The sequence below is a fragment of the Mustela putorius genome, unplaced genomic scaffold (genome assembly GCF_011764305.1).
Source record: "Mustela putorius furo isolate JIRA1106 unplaced genomic scaffold, ASM1176430v1.1 tig00003869_pilon_pilon_pilon, whole genome shotgun sequence".
Taxonomy (NCBI): Eukaryota; Metazoa; Chordata; class Mammalia; order Carnivora; family Mustelidae; genus Mustela; species Mustela putorius.
The window spans coordinates 15761884-15777773 of NW_025422021.1; the positions used below are offsets into that span (position 1 = coordinate 15761884).

Consider the following 15890-nt stretch of genomic DNA (forward strand, 5'->3'; position numbering starts at 1 on the left):
TCAACTTTATAAAGTGGTGGGGACTGCTTTTTGGTCAATTCAGGTTCTTAAAAGGATCAAAAGGATATTTTTAGTTTATGCCAAAGGACACTTATCAAAAATGGTATAGTCATGCTGCCAGGACTCGGAATGACTACGTAATGGTGTATGTGTTTCTCTGTGTATACATATATATGTATATACACGCACATATACATATATACATATATACATGTACATATAATGGATCATGTAAAAATAAAACGATTCTTCAACGCTCGTGAATTCTATGGAACATTTACAGGCACATTAAAATTTTTCTGGATGAGAAACCTTAAAAACATGAATAGCTATTTAAGCACCTCAAAAATCTAAAAACATCCTGAAACAAGAAGTAAACTCTTTCCTTTTGTGATGTGGGTTTTTTTTTTTTTTCCTCCATGTGTGAATGAGAAGTGCAGCATGCCTTCATTTAAAATATATCTAGTTATACAACAGAGAAATGCAGAATTCCCTACCTTTAATCCCTCTCCCCAAACATAAACCCATATACAAAAATAGTCACATATAATAGTAAACAACCTGGGAATTAAAAGAAAAAAGGTGATAAATTCACAGCATACATCTTGTAAAAATATGGCAGGTGTGGTAGTTAAATCATAAACAGCGGTGACGATTACTATCATCAAGTGTCACGTGTTGAATTTACATAAAAATTTAACTTCCCTCCCCCCTTTAAAGTGGTTCCTATAGTCTGAGTAGCCATTACATCTCTGCTCTTCAGCAGTGTCAGCTGGTTGTGAAAACAGAAACCTCCCGTCAATGCTGTTTTTCTGGTTTATTGAGTCCCAGTTTGCTGACCAGAGGTCTCTGTCTTGTTATAGGCACTGACCTTAAGTATACATTTGTAAAAACAGTCAGTTTGGCATAGACTTCCTGTGGGAGTCTTGTTGACACCAATACATCACCATCACAGGCTGTAAACAATTGATCACAAAATGGAATTATTCTTTGTTCCTTTTTACTTTTTACTTTCCCTGATATCTTTCCCTTTGTCTTCCTTTTCTGATTTGTCTTTTTCAAATTTTTCTTTTTCCGGCTTGGTCACACTATCATAGGAAGGTGGAGAAGTGGTAGAAGGCGTCACATCGGTTTTCTCTGGAGTTGAATTCTCATTTAGTTTGTCAATAAGGATTTCTTCTTTGATAGGTGTTCCCTCACCTTCTTTGCCTTTGTCTTTCTTGTAGATACACGAAACCTTTTTAACTTTTTGCTTCAAGAGGTAGCGTCTATAAGCCCTCTGGATAACGATAGCAGACACCTCCTCTTGTTTGCGTTTCAGAGTGGTTGTGATGGGCTCGTAGGAGACTTTGGAGGGGTTCGATGCCATGAATCGCTCCTCCATCTGTATTCGAAGGGCATCCATCTCTCCACTCTCACCCAAAACACGCTTTGTAAAGGCAAATAAAATATCGAGGCAGTGGATCCGGTCCCCACTGACCATGGGTAGGTCCATGGCGATGAGCTGGACTTTGTTTGGTTTGGCTATGAGAAGAGGAGGATCCAGGGCAGCTGCAAAATCAGAGAGCTTGGCGAACTCTATAAACTGGGTGGCATCAGGATCAAACTTCTCCCAAACCTCATAGAACATCTCGAAGTCATCCTCACTCAGGGGCTCTGCACTTTCTTCAGTAGCAACACTGAAGTTCTCCAGGATGACAGCGATGTACATGTTCACCACAACCAGAAATGATATGATGATGTAACTCACAAAAAAGAAAATCCCCACAGAGGGGTTCCCACAGTCTCCCTTAACTGAGCTTCCAGGGTGATCTTTTTCAGGGTCACAGTCTGGAGGTCCGCTATTAAGAATAGGTGCCAGCAATCCATCCCAGCCAGCGGAGGTGGTAATTTGGAACAGGCAGATCATGCTGTTGCCAAAGGTCTCAAAGTTGAACATGTCATCAATTCCAACTTCCCTCTTAACGTAGGCAAAGTTGGACATTCCAAAGATGGCGTAGATGAACATGACCAGGAAGAGCAGGAGGCCGATGTTAAACAAGGCAGGAAGGGACATCATCAGAGCAAAGAGCAACGTGCGGATCCCCTTGGCCCCTTTGATCAGACGCAAGATTCGTCCAATCCTGGCGAGCCGGATCACTCGGAACAGGGTAGGGGACACAAAGTATTTTTCTATCAGCTCAGCCAGAAACATGCCTGTGGAAAATCAAGAAATACAAACAAACCAGTGTTATATTTAATATAAGCTTTACTATGTTATATTAAATTAGTATTTAATTTATTAAGTTAATATTATATTAATATTTAGAAGTGAACGAAAATTTACATGCATCAGATAATCATTAATTTTATAAAATGTGGACATAAAGATTAGGTAAACACACACACGTACACACACAATCTGTGGTATTTGTTTAGCAAAAGGAAACTGGTGTGTTTAGTGTTAAAACATTAACCCCTGTATGCTAACTGAGGTTTCAATGGTCATTTTTCCTAGTTCAAGAAAAGCATCTATTGAAAGATTCAACCACTGAAGGCCTAAAGACATCACAAAGTATGGGGAAGCCCAGCAAAGGAGTGGACTTCCAGTTCTAAAATCTGGTTCTAGTATTGGCATAAGAACTAGTGGACAAGGCTTGTGATTTTTCGATCAGAATAGGATCACCATTGTGATCCATTTTATTTGGAAGGTGGCAAGAATGACGGATAGGAGAGAATCCAGGCTTTGGAGACAAACATACTTGTGGCTGAATTCTATCCCTTTTTTTGGCATCACTAAATGGTGATAGTATTATTATTAAATAACTAATTATTATTAGTTATTTTTCTTAAACTTAGTACTTACTGAGCCTTTTCTCTGTTCTAGGCATGCTACTAAGTGCATCTACTTACATAATCTCATTTAATTCTCACAATAACACTTTACAGAAATATTCCCTGGAAAGCCAGGGTTTGGAGGTAACTTGCCGTAGATTACAGAGCTGGTAAGCGGTGGAAATAGGCCAGATCTGTATGATTCCTGAGTCTCATTTCTTAATCACTAATATGACCACCTCATAGCACTCTTGTGAAGATCAAACAGAATGGCATATTGCTTCAAGTGTTTTAGTCCACCAGAGAAAGCCATTTAAATAGTGGAATACTATTTTTTCCCCTCTGTGTATGTTTTCTTTTCTCAAATAGGCAGAACCTGGTCTTAACTCTCTTATATTTACTGCCAGTACCTCATTTAATGCTCTATACTTAATCAGTTAATATGTATTAATGAGTCTGTTTTAGTTTTTTGAACAAAATGTCTACTTCTGGAGAAAGAATATTACAAGCCCTAGAAACTATTTGAATCCAAAGATAAGATGAAGTTTATGTGTGTGAATATATGTGAGCAGGCATGCAAACTCTTCAAACTATCAATAGTTTATTTGTGGACAATTTGATTCCTTTTATTCATTTTTGGGTGCATGTGTGTGTGAATTATTTATTCAAAGCAGTACTTGTCTATACCACAGGAGTGTGAGTGACTATAGCAGTGTTATGACAAATTGCAGTTATTGTCTTCTGAAATGAGGCAAGATGATAAATGAAAGCTGAAAAACATAAAATCTTTTTTTTTTACACATCATTTCATGCACAGCATGCAACAAGAGAAATGACAAACTGAAGAAAGGACTATTAGACTTTTATCTGAAATTTTGGGATGAATGAGAAAGATTAGTAAGAAACACTTTCAAAGTTTTAAACAAATTTTCATTACTAACGTCCCTGAGTAAAATAATCTCTTCTTACCTACAATAGAGAGAATGACCACCACAAAATCAAAAATATTCCATCCGATGGTGAAATAGTAATAACGAAGAGAGATTAGTTTCAGCACACACTCTCCGGTGAACAGAACTATAAACACCAGATTAATCCAGTACAGAATGTTTGTCATCTCCTGACTCTGGTCATCAGTTTCCACCATCATGGTGACCATGTTGAGGCAGATGAGGATCATGATGCTGATATCAAAGACTTGTTTGGTTACAAAATCAAAGACCATTCCTTGGAATTTGTTCTGGAACAAGGAATATGCAAAATTCAGTTAGAAACATAAAGAATATCAAATTTGACTTACCTGCTTTTACCATAGCAATATGAAAATGTAGCTTTTATAAGAACACACCATGTTTATCTAATACTTGGAAGAATAGTTTGTATATGGGCATATGCAACTTTTTTCAAATGTATTTTATTTATACTGTTCATATCAGATTTTATAAACTGACCGTAAGAACCACGTATCGTGTTCTCAGTGCCCATAACATCATCAGGGGTACGGCAGACAGTCAGCCAATATTTGCCACTATATCAAATCTTTGTTATCCCATGTATTGGAAGTTGGTATCAAAGCAAACTTCAATGAGCTAATAAATACTTTTCCAGCTTTTTCCCTCATGTTTATTTTTTTCTAGTTTCTGTTTTTATCGTCTTTCCCCAAAGCCAGAGCACCTTAAATTTCAGCTGTGAAGATGTTCTAAAAAATTGTAACTCAAGAAAAAGGACATATGTGGAACACCTGGTGAAATCCAATTAAATTCTGTATTCTATTTAAATGGTATTGCACCACGGTTGATTTCTTAGCTTTGATTACTGATCTATGGCTATGCCAGACTTTACAATAATGAAAAGCTTGGTGAAATCATATGGGGATAACTCTTCTGTAAGAATATATAATACTCTTTTAAAAAGGTATAGTCCACAATCAGATGTTCAAGTTTTTCCTTATGTGGTTTGGACCTTATTTCCAAAGACTAACTGGCTTTTTGTCTTGTTTATGAAATTAAGTCCTCATCTTACCAGTTCTGCTCATTTGGACCCTGTTTTGTACCATTTTGCCTACACCTGCTTGGTATTTCAGCCTTGACTTAACTTGCACTAGGCTGTTCTCTAGTTTCTTAACTAGAAACACTGATGATCTGTTACCTTCACACTTCATAGGCTGCTTTCCCAGATCTTGACATGTTTATCCATCTGGATTCCCTGTACGAGTGTTCTGACCTCTCCGTGTTGAGAGGCATCCATTACTCCCTATGGAAGTTCTTGGACATCAAACACCACCTGTTTGTTGTATTTTTCTCTTTTTTTCTTAGTAGATATCTGGTTTGCTGGACCGGACTTCTATTGCTTCAGCTGAGCCTGTCCTTCAAGAGCCTTCTTCAACTTGATGAATGTGAGTAATTCCAGTTCCAAGCCCTTCCTTCTTAGTGTTTATTTACTGTAGCTTACCTTTCCAAGTCTCCTATGTTTCTTTTATTTCTACCCTTCTGATATTTCCTATCCCTCTTAATAAAGTTTGCAGATTATACTGTGTCATTTTGTCTTGTCTCCTTGTACTGAAACAGACTTCCCTCACTCCTTCTCTGGTGACAGTAAATTCAATTTGAAGTTTTAAGCACTTTGTGTCCTCAGAAAACTTCATGTTTACATTTGTCATAAAATTGATGCCACTGTATTGCAAATGGTTTGTTCTTATTTATTTTAGTTTTCTCTTCTAGCTGTTTGAAGGCTTTGCAAAGACAGAGCAGTGTCATTTTTCTCATAGATACAGCATCTAGAGTGTAGTGTGTTCAAAACTCCTTAAAATCAGAAGCTTTTTTTTTTTAATCAATAAAAAGCTCCTTAGATTTTCTGCTCATGTAATTTTCCAATGGGTCACTTTGAAGTATAACTCCAATCCCCAATCACTAATCACTATCTCCAATTTAAACCCCAAGGTGTAGTATATGCTGAAGGAAGCTACATAACCCTGGCAGCCTTGTTCACCAAAGATTTATGTTCTCTCACTTCATCTTGGCCCTTGACAGTGATGACGAATCCTTTATCCCTCACTTGTTCCAGGATAGTTCCAAATTTCTAAAAAATCCTCTATTCTTTCGCCTTCTTTTCTTTTTTGAGAGCATCAAAATCAGTGTAAAGAAATATTCTACTTCTTTTTTGCATTCATATTATCTTGACTTTTCACACATATCTTTCATATATTACTCCATATTCATTAGAGGACTCAGTCCCTCTCACCTTTAAATCTAACCTAGACCATTCTATTCTTGACCCACATATTATGTGTGATTTTATTCTATATTCCCTCTCTTCACATTCTTCTTCTCCAGAACTCTTGCTTTGCTTCAAACCTAAACCTCTCTCCAAACAAATCCTAAGAAACTTTATTTTAGGGGCGCCTGGGTGGCTCAGTGGGTTAAAGCCTCTGCCTTCAGCTCAGGTCATGATGTCAGGGTCCTGGGATCCAGCCCCACATCGGGCTCTCTGCTCAGCAGGGAGCCTGCTTCCCTTCCTCTCTCTATGTCTGCCTCTCTGCCTACTTGTGATCTCTGTCAAATAAATAAAAAACCTTAAAAAAAAACTTTATTTTACTACTTCTAGATATTCATTCTCTCCCCATCTCCTTTCGATTGCCAGCTTCTGCAAGCTAGCATCTCTAATTTTTGTCTCCATGCTGTCCCTTCTTCATATCCTGCATGACACTGGTCATCCAGCGTGTATGGCAAAAACTTTTAAGTTCTCTTTGTTGGGTCCTTCTTTGTCTCCCTTATCCAATTAATAGAAAACCTTTAAATTTCACTCCAGTGACAGCTCACAAATCCACCCACTCTAATTCATCTCCACACCACTCTGGTTCAGGCTACCTCTCAAACAGCTACCTCTGAAACAGCTCCAAAGAAGGCTACAAAGCATACACATTGTCCCTATCAATACTGGTTGAGTGATCTTTACAAAACAGAGAATGAACAGGTCCCCTTCAACAGTTCCCCAATGCTCTAAGGATAAGAAACAATTTTTAACGTGGCTTACAAAGTTCAAAAAAATCTGGCCCATCCTAACTTCTTCATTCTCAGCACATCCCAGTGAGCCCTCCCTCTGTACTCCAGCCTCACTGGCCTTCCTACCTCAGGGCTTTCACACAAACACTGCCCTTCTCCTAAAGGGCTCTTCTCCTGACAACAATTTCCTGTGGCAACCAAGCAACTATTGGCAAATATATAATTAGAATAGCCATAAAAAATCATGAAGAGAATGATGTCATCAGATTTAGAAGCAAGATGCTAGGGGAAAATATGAAATATTTTTAAAACCAGAAAAAAAACAAAACCTGTGACTTGTTTCATAAAGGATTCCATGTAATCACCAGAGTGGGATAGAAAATGGGGCATATGGGAGATGTACTGATTATTTCAATTGGTCCCCACTGCACTCTGTGAACATTCACTATTTCACTATGTCAATTCATTCATTCACTATCATGTTAATTCATTCATTCACTATTTCACTATGTCACTATTTCACTATGTCAATGAGGAGCTTCTAGTAATGTAGAGAAGAAAACATATGCATATGTATGTATGTATGTTTTCTTCTCTACATTACTAGAAGCTCCTCATTGACATCTCTACATTACTAGAAGCTCCTCATTGACATTGGCATAGAAGTGTGAATTTTTTAAATTTACATTATTTTATATGCATATATATCACAGCTATATTATATATTTTGTGCTTATGACATATATATCACATATACTTTGGCTAAGATAAAAATTTTGTTTTGCAAATTCATAAAAATACTAGTGTCTGGCAATTCGGACTGTATAAGTGATAAATAGCAGATCTTTCTGGGAATTAAAGCATATTATTTTATTAACATATAATGTATTATTTGTTTCAGGGGTACAGGTCTGTGATTCATCAGTCTTACACAATTCACAGCTCACCATAGCACAGACCTTTCTCCCAATGTCCATCACCCAACCACCCTATCCCTTTCCTGACCCTACCCCCCCCGCAACCCTCAGTTTGTTTCGTGAAATTAAGCATCTCTTGCGGTTTGTCTCCCTCCCTGGCCCCATCTTGTTTCGTTTTTTTCCCCTCCCCAGTCCCCACGACCCCCCACTCTGCTTCTCAAATTCCCTCCATCAGAGAGATCATTTGATAATTGTCTTTCTCTGATAGACTTATTTCAGAAAGCATGTTATTCTTACAGCCGGTCGAGGTATGGGTTTTTGTGGTTTCTTTGAACCCAGTTTTTTCATTGCATTGTAGTATTTCTTCTGTTCTTCTGTCATAAAAATGTCTTGACCTCCAAAGTAAAGAAATAAAACCAAAACTTGTTAAAATCATGCTAGCTAGAAAATCCACTTCAGTCGTTGTGTGAAAATTGGCTTCCACATGCTATTCTAGTGTTGCCAATCTTTGTATTTACAGAGACAGATGCATGTATTCCATCTATAAATTATTCTATATTAACCAGTCATATTTCTATACTAAAAATATCAATACATGCTATCTGAATTAGCAATTACTCAACTACTGTAATTAATTAAATAGTTCAAAATAATTTCAGAATTTTATATTCCTTCTTTTAGCTGATTGCATTTTACTGCTAAAAAGAAACAGTATGAGATGTTTAACATTTTAGAATAAAGATAAAGCTTTAGTATACTTATCTTCTTTTTCTGTTGGTTGAAGTTATCTATGATGACACCAATGAAAAGATTCAGGGTAAAGAATGAACCAAAAATAATAAAGATGACAAAATAAAGGTACATATACAGATTGTCTTCATATTTGGGTTGTAATTCTACCTACAAAATATTAAGGAATGATAACTATTAGGACTACTACTTGTTTTATAAAAAAAGACATCAGCTATTTTCAATTCTCAAAGCATGTCTCAATTGTTGAAAATGGAAAAAAAAGATCAAGCATTAAACAGATTTTATGAAACATCAACACTATTGTGCTTGTTGAAGAGTCCTGCAAGACCATTCACTGATTTGACAAAGTGAAACAACTCACAGAAAGGTCTAGATAATTAAAATTAATTTCACCCAATAAATTTCTAGATTATGACTGCACTTTCTCTTACAGGCAAAGACTTCCAACAGGGTATGCAAAGTCAGGATTTCCCCTTCCTGCAGAAGAGATGTTTGAGTCACACTATATTATGTTAAAACCTTTAAAATTTATTCTCTCTGATTTGGGTTTTTCATTTATAAAATGAAAATAACAGAACCTTAACCTCAGAGGGTAGTTGGGAAGATTAAGCATATTAATACATAAAAAGAGCTTAAGGAAACAGTGCCTGGCCTATAGTAAGTGTAAAGGTTTGTTTTCTATTACACATTTCTTTTCATAGGCTAGAATTATTACTGTATGTGTAATAATCTGGGTACATCTGTAGGTCCATTCCCTTCTACAAATGAGTCTAAGATTCATCCTACTTAGTAGGCTTTAGGTATAGTTTCTGTAACAATGATGCCTTGTCTTATCCAGCACACTTTTGGTCAAAAAGAGAGTGACAACTGCTGTGCGCTTTGGTTGTGATCTTTATCTCAGGACTCACAGAACATTGTTCTAACCAATTCAGTTAACCAGTCACAGGTGGTAATAGATACAGGTAATGATCCATTGTGTCATCAAATCAGTTTAGAGGGTAATGGCCAACATGATATGTTTTTCTAATGGAAAATAGAGTAAAATGGAAAATATTAGAAATACTGTAAAAGTACCTATTCTTTGATGAGACTTTTATTACATTTATATGTGTATACAGTGAACAGTGATACAAAATGATATTTTTAAACATTTCAAAATTAAATACAATACATACAGAAAAGTGCACAGCACATTAAGTATAAAATGTAGTGATAAATTGTTATAAAGTGAATCTCATGGTACAGGACATTGTCAGGAACTCAGAAACCCTTGATGTATCCTTCCCAAACATAAACTCTATAATCCCTGCTAGAGGCAATCATTATCCTGAATTTTGTGGTAATTCCTTCCTTGTTTTTTCTTTAGAGTTAACAGGTAAGAAAGCATTCTTAGACAGATTAGTTTTGTCTATATTTTGTCTACTGGATACAATTGTTATAGCTGTTATATTTTTAGATTCATCTATACTGCTATGTATGCTGTACTCACTGTATAACATTCAATTATTTGTCCATTTCTACTACTTTTGAGTTGTTTCCAGTTTTTTGCTAGCTCAAAAAGTTATGTTCATTCTTGTACATCTTGTACATGGACTCTGCTATGCATGTGAACAAGTTTCTGTAGGATATATTGCTAAAAATGAAATTGCAGGGTTAAAGAATATCTTGAATTTTATTGAATGATGTAATAATGCCCAACTTCTTAGAAGAAATATTTATCCATTTTGTGTGGTCAGTATTACATAAGAGTTCTTACTGCCCTTTGTCCTTGACAATACTTGGTATTGTCATAATTTTTAATATTGACGATGAGGTAAATGTATAGTTAATGTCACGTTGTAGTTTAAACTTGCATTTCTCTGATAATACTGAGAGTAAGAGCAAACAACTTTTCACAATTTTAGTGTCCACTTGGATTTCATCATTTGTAAGTGCTTGAGTAATGTAGCAGATAGTGTCTGCTAAGTTACTAAGGAAGGAACCAAAAGAAAGATGCATATCAGGCTGCTGCTAAGGAAGGTAGAGAGAACTGTAAATGAATTAGTCAAAGAGGTAGGAAACTACCATAGAAGAAAGTGGTTATGAGCCCATTGTTTGTGGTCAGAGTTAAAAAACATGTACTACCACTTACCACATTGAGCCTATCTGTTTCAATAGTAAATGGAGTTAATATCAACCACAGCATAAACGTTGTTATTTAAGATTAACTGGGATAGTGTAAGAAAGCCCTTGGTAGAGTTAGTAGTAATAAGTAGTAAATAATTAGTATTATTCAAAAAAAAAAAAAAAACAACCCATGACTGGGATTTCTGATAGCACTCACAAAGATACAATGCAGGGCACTTCGTTCTCATGCTTGCTCTCTCTCTTTTTTTAAATAAGGCAAAAAATTAAAAAAAAATTTTTTTAAAAAGCCAACAACTTGGGAATTCTTTCTTAGCTACCACTTGGCTATTGGTGCTAGCAAAATAACATTTTGAATTTAATTACTTTGTTCTGGCAATATACCAGAAGCCAATCTCTTTTTTTTTTTTTTCAAAATGTGATTTCCTTCCCCATTGTTGAATAGTGAAAAATTAATGAAAATTGTACAAAATTTTCAAAAGTGCTGAGGTGTGTAGGGCAGACGATGAAGGCCCCTTCCATCTATAACAAAATCCCACTTCCCAGAAACACTGTGAAGTTTTTGTTTGTTTTCTGTTTGTTTTTTTTCCACCAGTAGCCAGATTCTTCCTATTATAGGGAAGATAAAAAGATGGAAGAAATCTGTGACAGATGAAGAAAGTGCATGTTGAGGGTTTCTAAAGCACAAATGGCCACAAATCAGAGCCAGAAATAAAATGTCTCATTTTGCAAAATCAACAAAATTTTAAGTACAGGGTACCATGCTAGATACTAGAAAAGGTATGTTAGAAGATGTACAATAAGTAGAGAAAAACATTCAAATCAAATTTTGGAAAAAATAATGTGAAGTTGAGTATTTTGTTTTTGTAATATAGACATTTTCTACACATTGATCCATTGTTTTTTATTAATAAATTACAATACTGTGGAAATATTCACTGGATCAAATTAGACAAACCTCTCTCTAAACAGACTTACATTTCGCGAATCAACAGCTGCATACATGATATCCATCCATCCCTTAAATGTGGCCTGTAAAAAAGTCATACCATTTAATTTTTTCCCCACAAATTATAATTTTAGAAAAGAAGTTAAGTATCAGATTGATTAATTCAATCATTCAAAAACAGGTACATAAAAGTTTGAGGTTAGTATTTGAAATCTGGGCAAAGTTTTATAATAGATGCATGGAAAATACTTCAACTTTACATTCTTCCATAAATCTATAATTATATCATGGTAGATTATAACACTATGCTACCATAAAAGCAATTATCAACAATCTTTGACTCTGACATATCTATAAGAACATAACATGAAATTTGATAAAATCACATCAGACAAGTTGAAAAATATGTTGCATTGTTTGATTTTAATGCTTTCCATCCTTATTCTTTTCTAAATGGTATTACCACCAATCACTAATCGTGAAGATTTATTCTTGAAAAATCTCCATATTGTTGATTATACTATTTTGAGTCATTATTCCATAAGATGAAGTAGTTGCCTAATCTGAAGACAAACATATTCAACTGCAATTTACTCTTTTAAATATTTGTGGGTTTTGTGCAGATACGTGCACCTAAAAACAAGTTTTAGACATTATTTTTCAGTTCCTTAGAACCACGGGATCTGTCCTTCCCCCTAATATTCATATAGCATTGGGTATCTTGGAGGTGGATCATCTCAGGGGGTGGTCGGTTGAGAAGCTGAATGGATTTTTATGAATTTCTAACAGACATCATAGACTTGATAGAATATTTTTACTTGCAGGATAACAAACACCGTATTTGAAGGAGTTCAAGCAAGAGGCAGGAAAGGGGGGAATCAGAGTAGATAGATGTCTGTGTGACAGATGTAAGGTGAGGAGTTTGGTTACGGCCGTCGTCAAGATTGGGTGGATGAAGGCCTGATGAGGATTTGGTACTGTCTGGTAGCTGAGGAGTACAGAAATCAATCACTCCCCACCCCCTCCACCCACACACTTCTCCAACCCCACACTAGGCCCAGTTCCTGTACTTTGCTCAGAGTAAGGGTAGGCTAAAAGCCTGGGGACCTTCATAGAAATCTCAGTAACACAGGACTGGTGCTGGGGTAGCTGATGCCTAGTCTGAAAGACCATAAACTTTGCAGAGCAGTCCAGTTTCCTGCATGGTGCAGAAAAGATAGTTCAGCAATGATTAGAAAGAATCTAGGCAGATGGGCTTGAGGAAATATGTATTTGGAAATATTGAGAAAGGAGATTTCAGACTCATTCAATAATACATCACAGAGAACAATAAAGTGGTTACTTACTACTTGAAGCAGAGAAAGATATCCAAGTCCTACATTATCAAAGTTTACTTTCACATTTTTCCACCTGGCGGTTTGATTGCTCTCTATGAGTGCTTTACATTCGCTGTAGTTGTTGACCACACTTACATCAAACATTTCTCCAGTGGTGTAGTTAATACAATGATAAAACTTGCCAGCAAAGAGATTTACTCCCATGATACTGAATATTAGCCAAAAGATCAGACAAACCAGAAGTACATTCATTATGGATGGAATGGCTCCTAAAAGAGCATTGACAACAACCTGGCACAGAAATGAGAAGGCAAAATAAGTGAAAACTCAGCAATCGTGTTGGAACACTATTAAAAGAACAGCAGCCAAATGACAGAAAAAATATCTGCTTCTAAAGTTAAATATTGAGCAGAAACTAGTATCGTGTAGCTCCAATAGAAGAATTTTACAATTGTAGTTCAGAATGATATAAAATCTATTTTATGTTGTAGAATGTTTTCTCAAGAGGTACAAAGATACATAGAGCAAATTTTCATCGAAGAATGGAACTAATTATAAACACAAATAGTGACAGGGCAATAGAAACAGTGTCAGCACAGAATATCACAGTTTCTAAAAATTTGTAAACCATAAAATTTACTATCCAAAATTTCAAAGTAAAAGAGAACAACACTTCAGGGTCAATTTCCAGAGCAAAAGGGAACACTAATAATAGTTATTCTGAGAAAGCAAGTATAAGCCAGTGTAGTCTAGGGTCACCCTACAGCTAAAACTTCAGAGTGAAGAGATTAGAGCATGGAAATTGAATATGTGACAAGGAGAAAAGGGTTTGGAAGTCCGGAGCTCCGTGTTCCAGTTTACATCACAAATTAGCTGTGCGCCTTTGGGTGAGTTGTTTCATTTTTCTGATCCTCCTTTGGGAAATCCCTTTCAGAAGAAAATTCTCATAAAGCATTGCAATTTGAGCCTAGGGTTCTCACTTAATGGCTTTGTTACTTGTAGCTTTCTCAGTTAACCAGGGCTTTCAGGAAACATTTTTCAGCACTTTTTAAAATTATCCCTCAAGGAAATATTCAGCTAAGAATGCTGTTTGGTGCAAGTGCACCTAACCTACATTAGCAATAAACTTTATCAATGAGCAGGCATGTAAAATATAATAAGTACATGTATTTATCCTCCTCAACTCCTTTATGGGGTAAAAAGTACATACAAACACATACATACACACGTACATACACACATAAATACATATGAGTAACAATATCTTACAACAACCATACCGAATGCGTATTTGGCAAAAGGCACAACTCATTTACAAATTAGCACCTGGAGCCTATTCAGTAACAGATAATATTTTAAAGTATTTTGAATGAGAGTAGCCTCTAAAGAATGTTGTTACAGTGTTGTTGTTTTTTTCTCCTGTAGAGTGTACTTTTATAAGGAAAAAATTTAAAAACCTACATAATGCCATTTAGGCCTTGTATCAGACACACTCTCTTAAGCATTCAGACTATGTCTTAGGACTTAAGGGGCTGAAGTTGTCCATTTATAAAAACCAGATCCTTATCCCTGACCACAATGTTCCCAGTGAAGCAATGGGTCATATTCTATCTCCGTGGAATGTTTTAGCACTTGGAGTGACACACTGGAAAATTATTCACATTGATTTGGCTCCGACACTGTTGGTGGGAATGCAAGTTGGTGCAGCCACTTTGGAAAAAAACAGTGTGGAGTTTCCTTAAATTAAAAATTGAGCTTCCCTAGGACCCTTCAATTACACTACTGGGTATTTACCCCAAAGATACAGATGCAATGAAAAGAAGGGCCATCTGTACCCCAATGTTCATAGCAGCAATGACCACAGTCACCAAACTGTTGGAAGAGCCAAGATGCCCTTCAACGGATGAATGGATAAAGAAGGTACAGTCCATATATACAATCGAGTATTATGCCTCCTTCAGAAAGGATGAATACCAAACTTTTGTATCAACATGGACTGGACTGGAAGAGATTATGCTGAGTGAAATAAGTCAAGCAGAGAGTCAATTATCATACAGTTTCACTTATTTGTGGAGCATAAGGAATAACACGGAGGACACTGGGAGATGGAGAGGAGACGTGAGTTAGGGGAAATCGGAGGGGGAGACAAACCATGAGAGACTGTGGACTCTGAGGGTTTTGGAGAAGAGAGGGGTGGGGAGATGGGTAGCCTGGTGGTGGGTACTAAGGAGGCCACGTATTACATGGAGCACTGGGTGTGGTACATTAACAATGAATCTTGGAACACTGAAAAAAGAATAAAATAAAATTACAAAAAAAAAAAAAAAAAAGAACCAGGACTTGGGTTTGGTACGGTTACAGTGTTGTTTTTACAAGAACCTCAACTCTCTGATAACTCAGAGGTACTTGTAGACCTAACAGTTCATTTTTAAATTCACTACAATGAATGCTCTGCAAATACAAGGAGATTCTGGTAGCAAGAGTTAAAAAAACAAACAAACAAAACAAAACTGGAGAACAAAGAAATAATACATGTGTTTTCCAAGATAGTCAGATGTATGAAACAACTGGGAATTTAGGTCCTTATCCATGCAAATTTGGTACAGAAAATATGAAAGTTATTCCAGTACTGAAAATTTGATTGCCCTTTTAAAATTAAAACTACTACTGCAAAAACAGTGATTTTTAAAGTGGTAAAGTGAAAAGAATTTAACAGCTAACAATTTCTTTCTATGCAACCCTCAGCACAACACAAACACACACATCTACACACATCATTCATTTCTGTTTAGGTTTGCAACATTCAGAGAAAGCCCCAGTAACTACTTTCAAATTATAAAAAAAAAAAAAAACCATCATTTTCTAAAAGTTTCTTTTAGAATAGCAAAATCCATCGAGACAGGATGTCATCATTTCCTCTGTGATGAGGGTGTGTGGTCTCAGGTTTTGCACTTCGGACGGGTGACAAATGGCAGTACAAATTCCTCCTTCTTCC

At 36.1% G+C, this 15890-nt stretch overlaps 1 protein-coding gene across 4 annotated transcripts in view; it reads right to left on the reverse strand.

Annotated features, from left to right (window-relative positions):
* Nucleotides 1–379: 379 nt before the first annotated feature.
* The window catches only part of LOC101682837 (sodium channel protein type 2 subunit alpha), a 137984-nt gene continuing 122473 nt past the window's right edge, over nt 380–15890 (reverse strand). For all 4 annotated transcript variants that reach the window (XM_004743983.3, XM_045066746.1, XM_013052020.2 and 1 more), the window contains 6 exons: nt 12905–13186; nt 11588–11641; nt 8495–8632; nt 8030–8134; nt 3784–4054; nt 380–2196 (listed from right to left, as the gene is read on the reverse strand). In XM_004743983.3, coding sequence (XP_004744040.1) covers nt 1001–2196; nt 3784–4054; nt 8030–8134; nt 8495–8632; nt 11588–11641; nt 12905–13186 — 2046 coding nt within the window. In that variant the 3' untranslated portion in view covers nt 380–1000. The remainder of the gene's footprint in view (nt 2197–3783; nt 4055–8029; nt 8135–8494; nt 8633–11587; nt 11642–12904; nt 13187–15890) is intronic.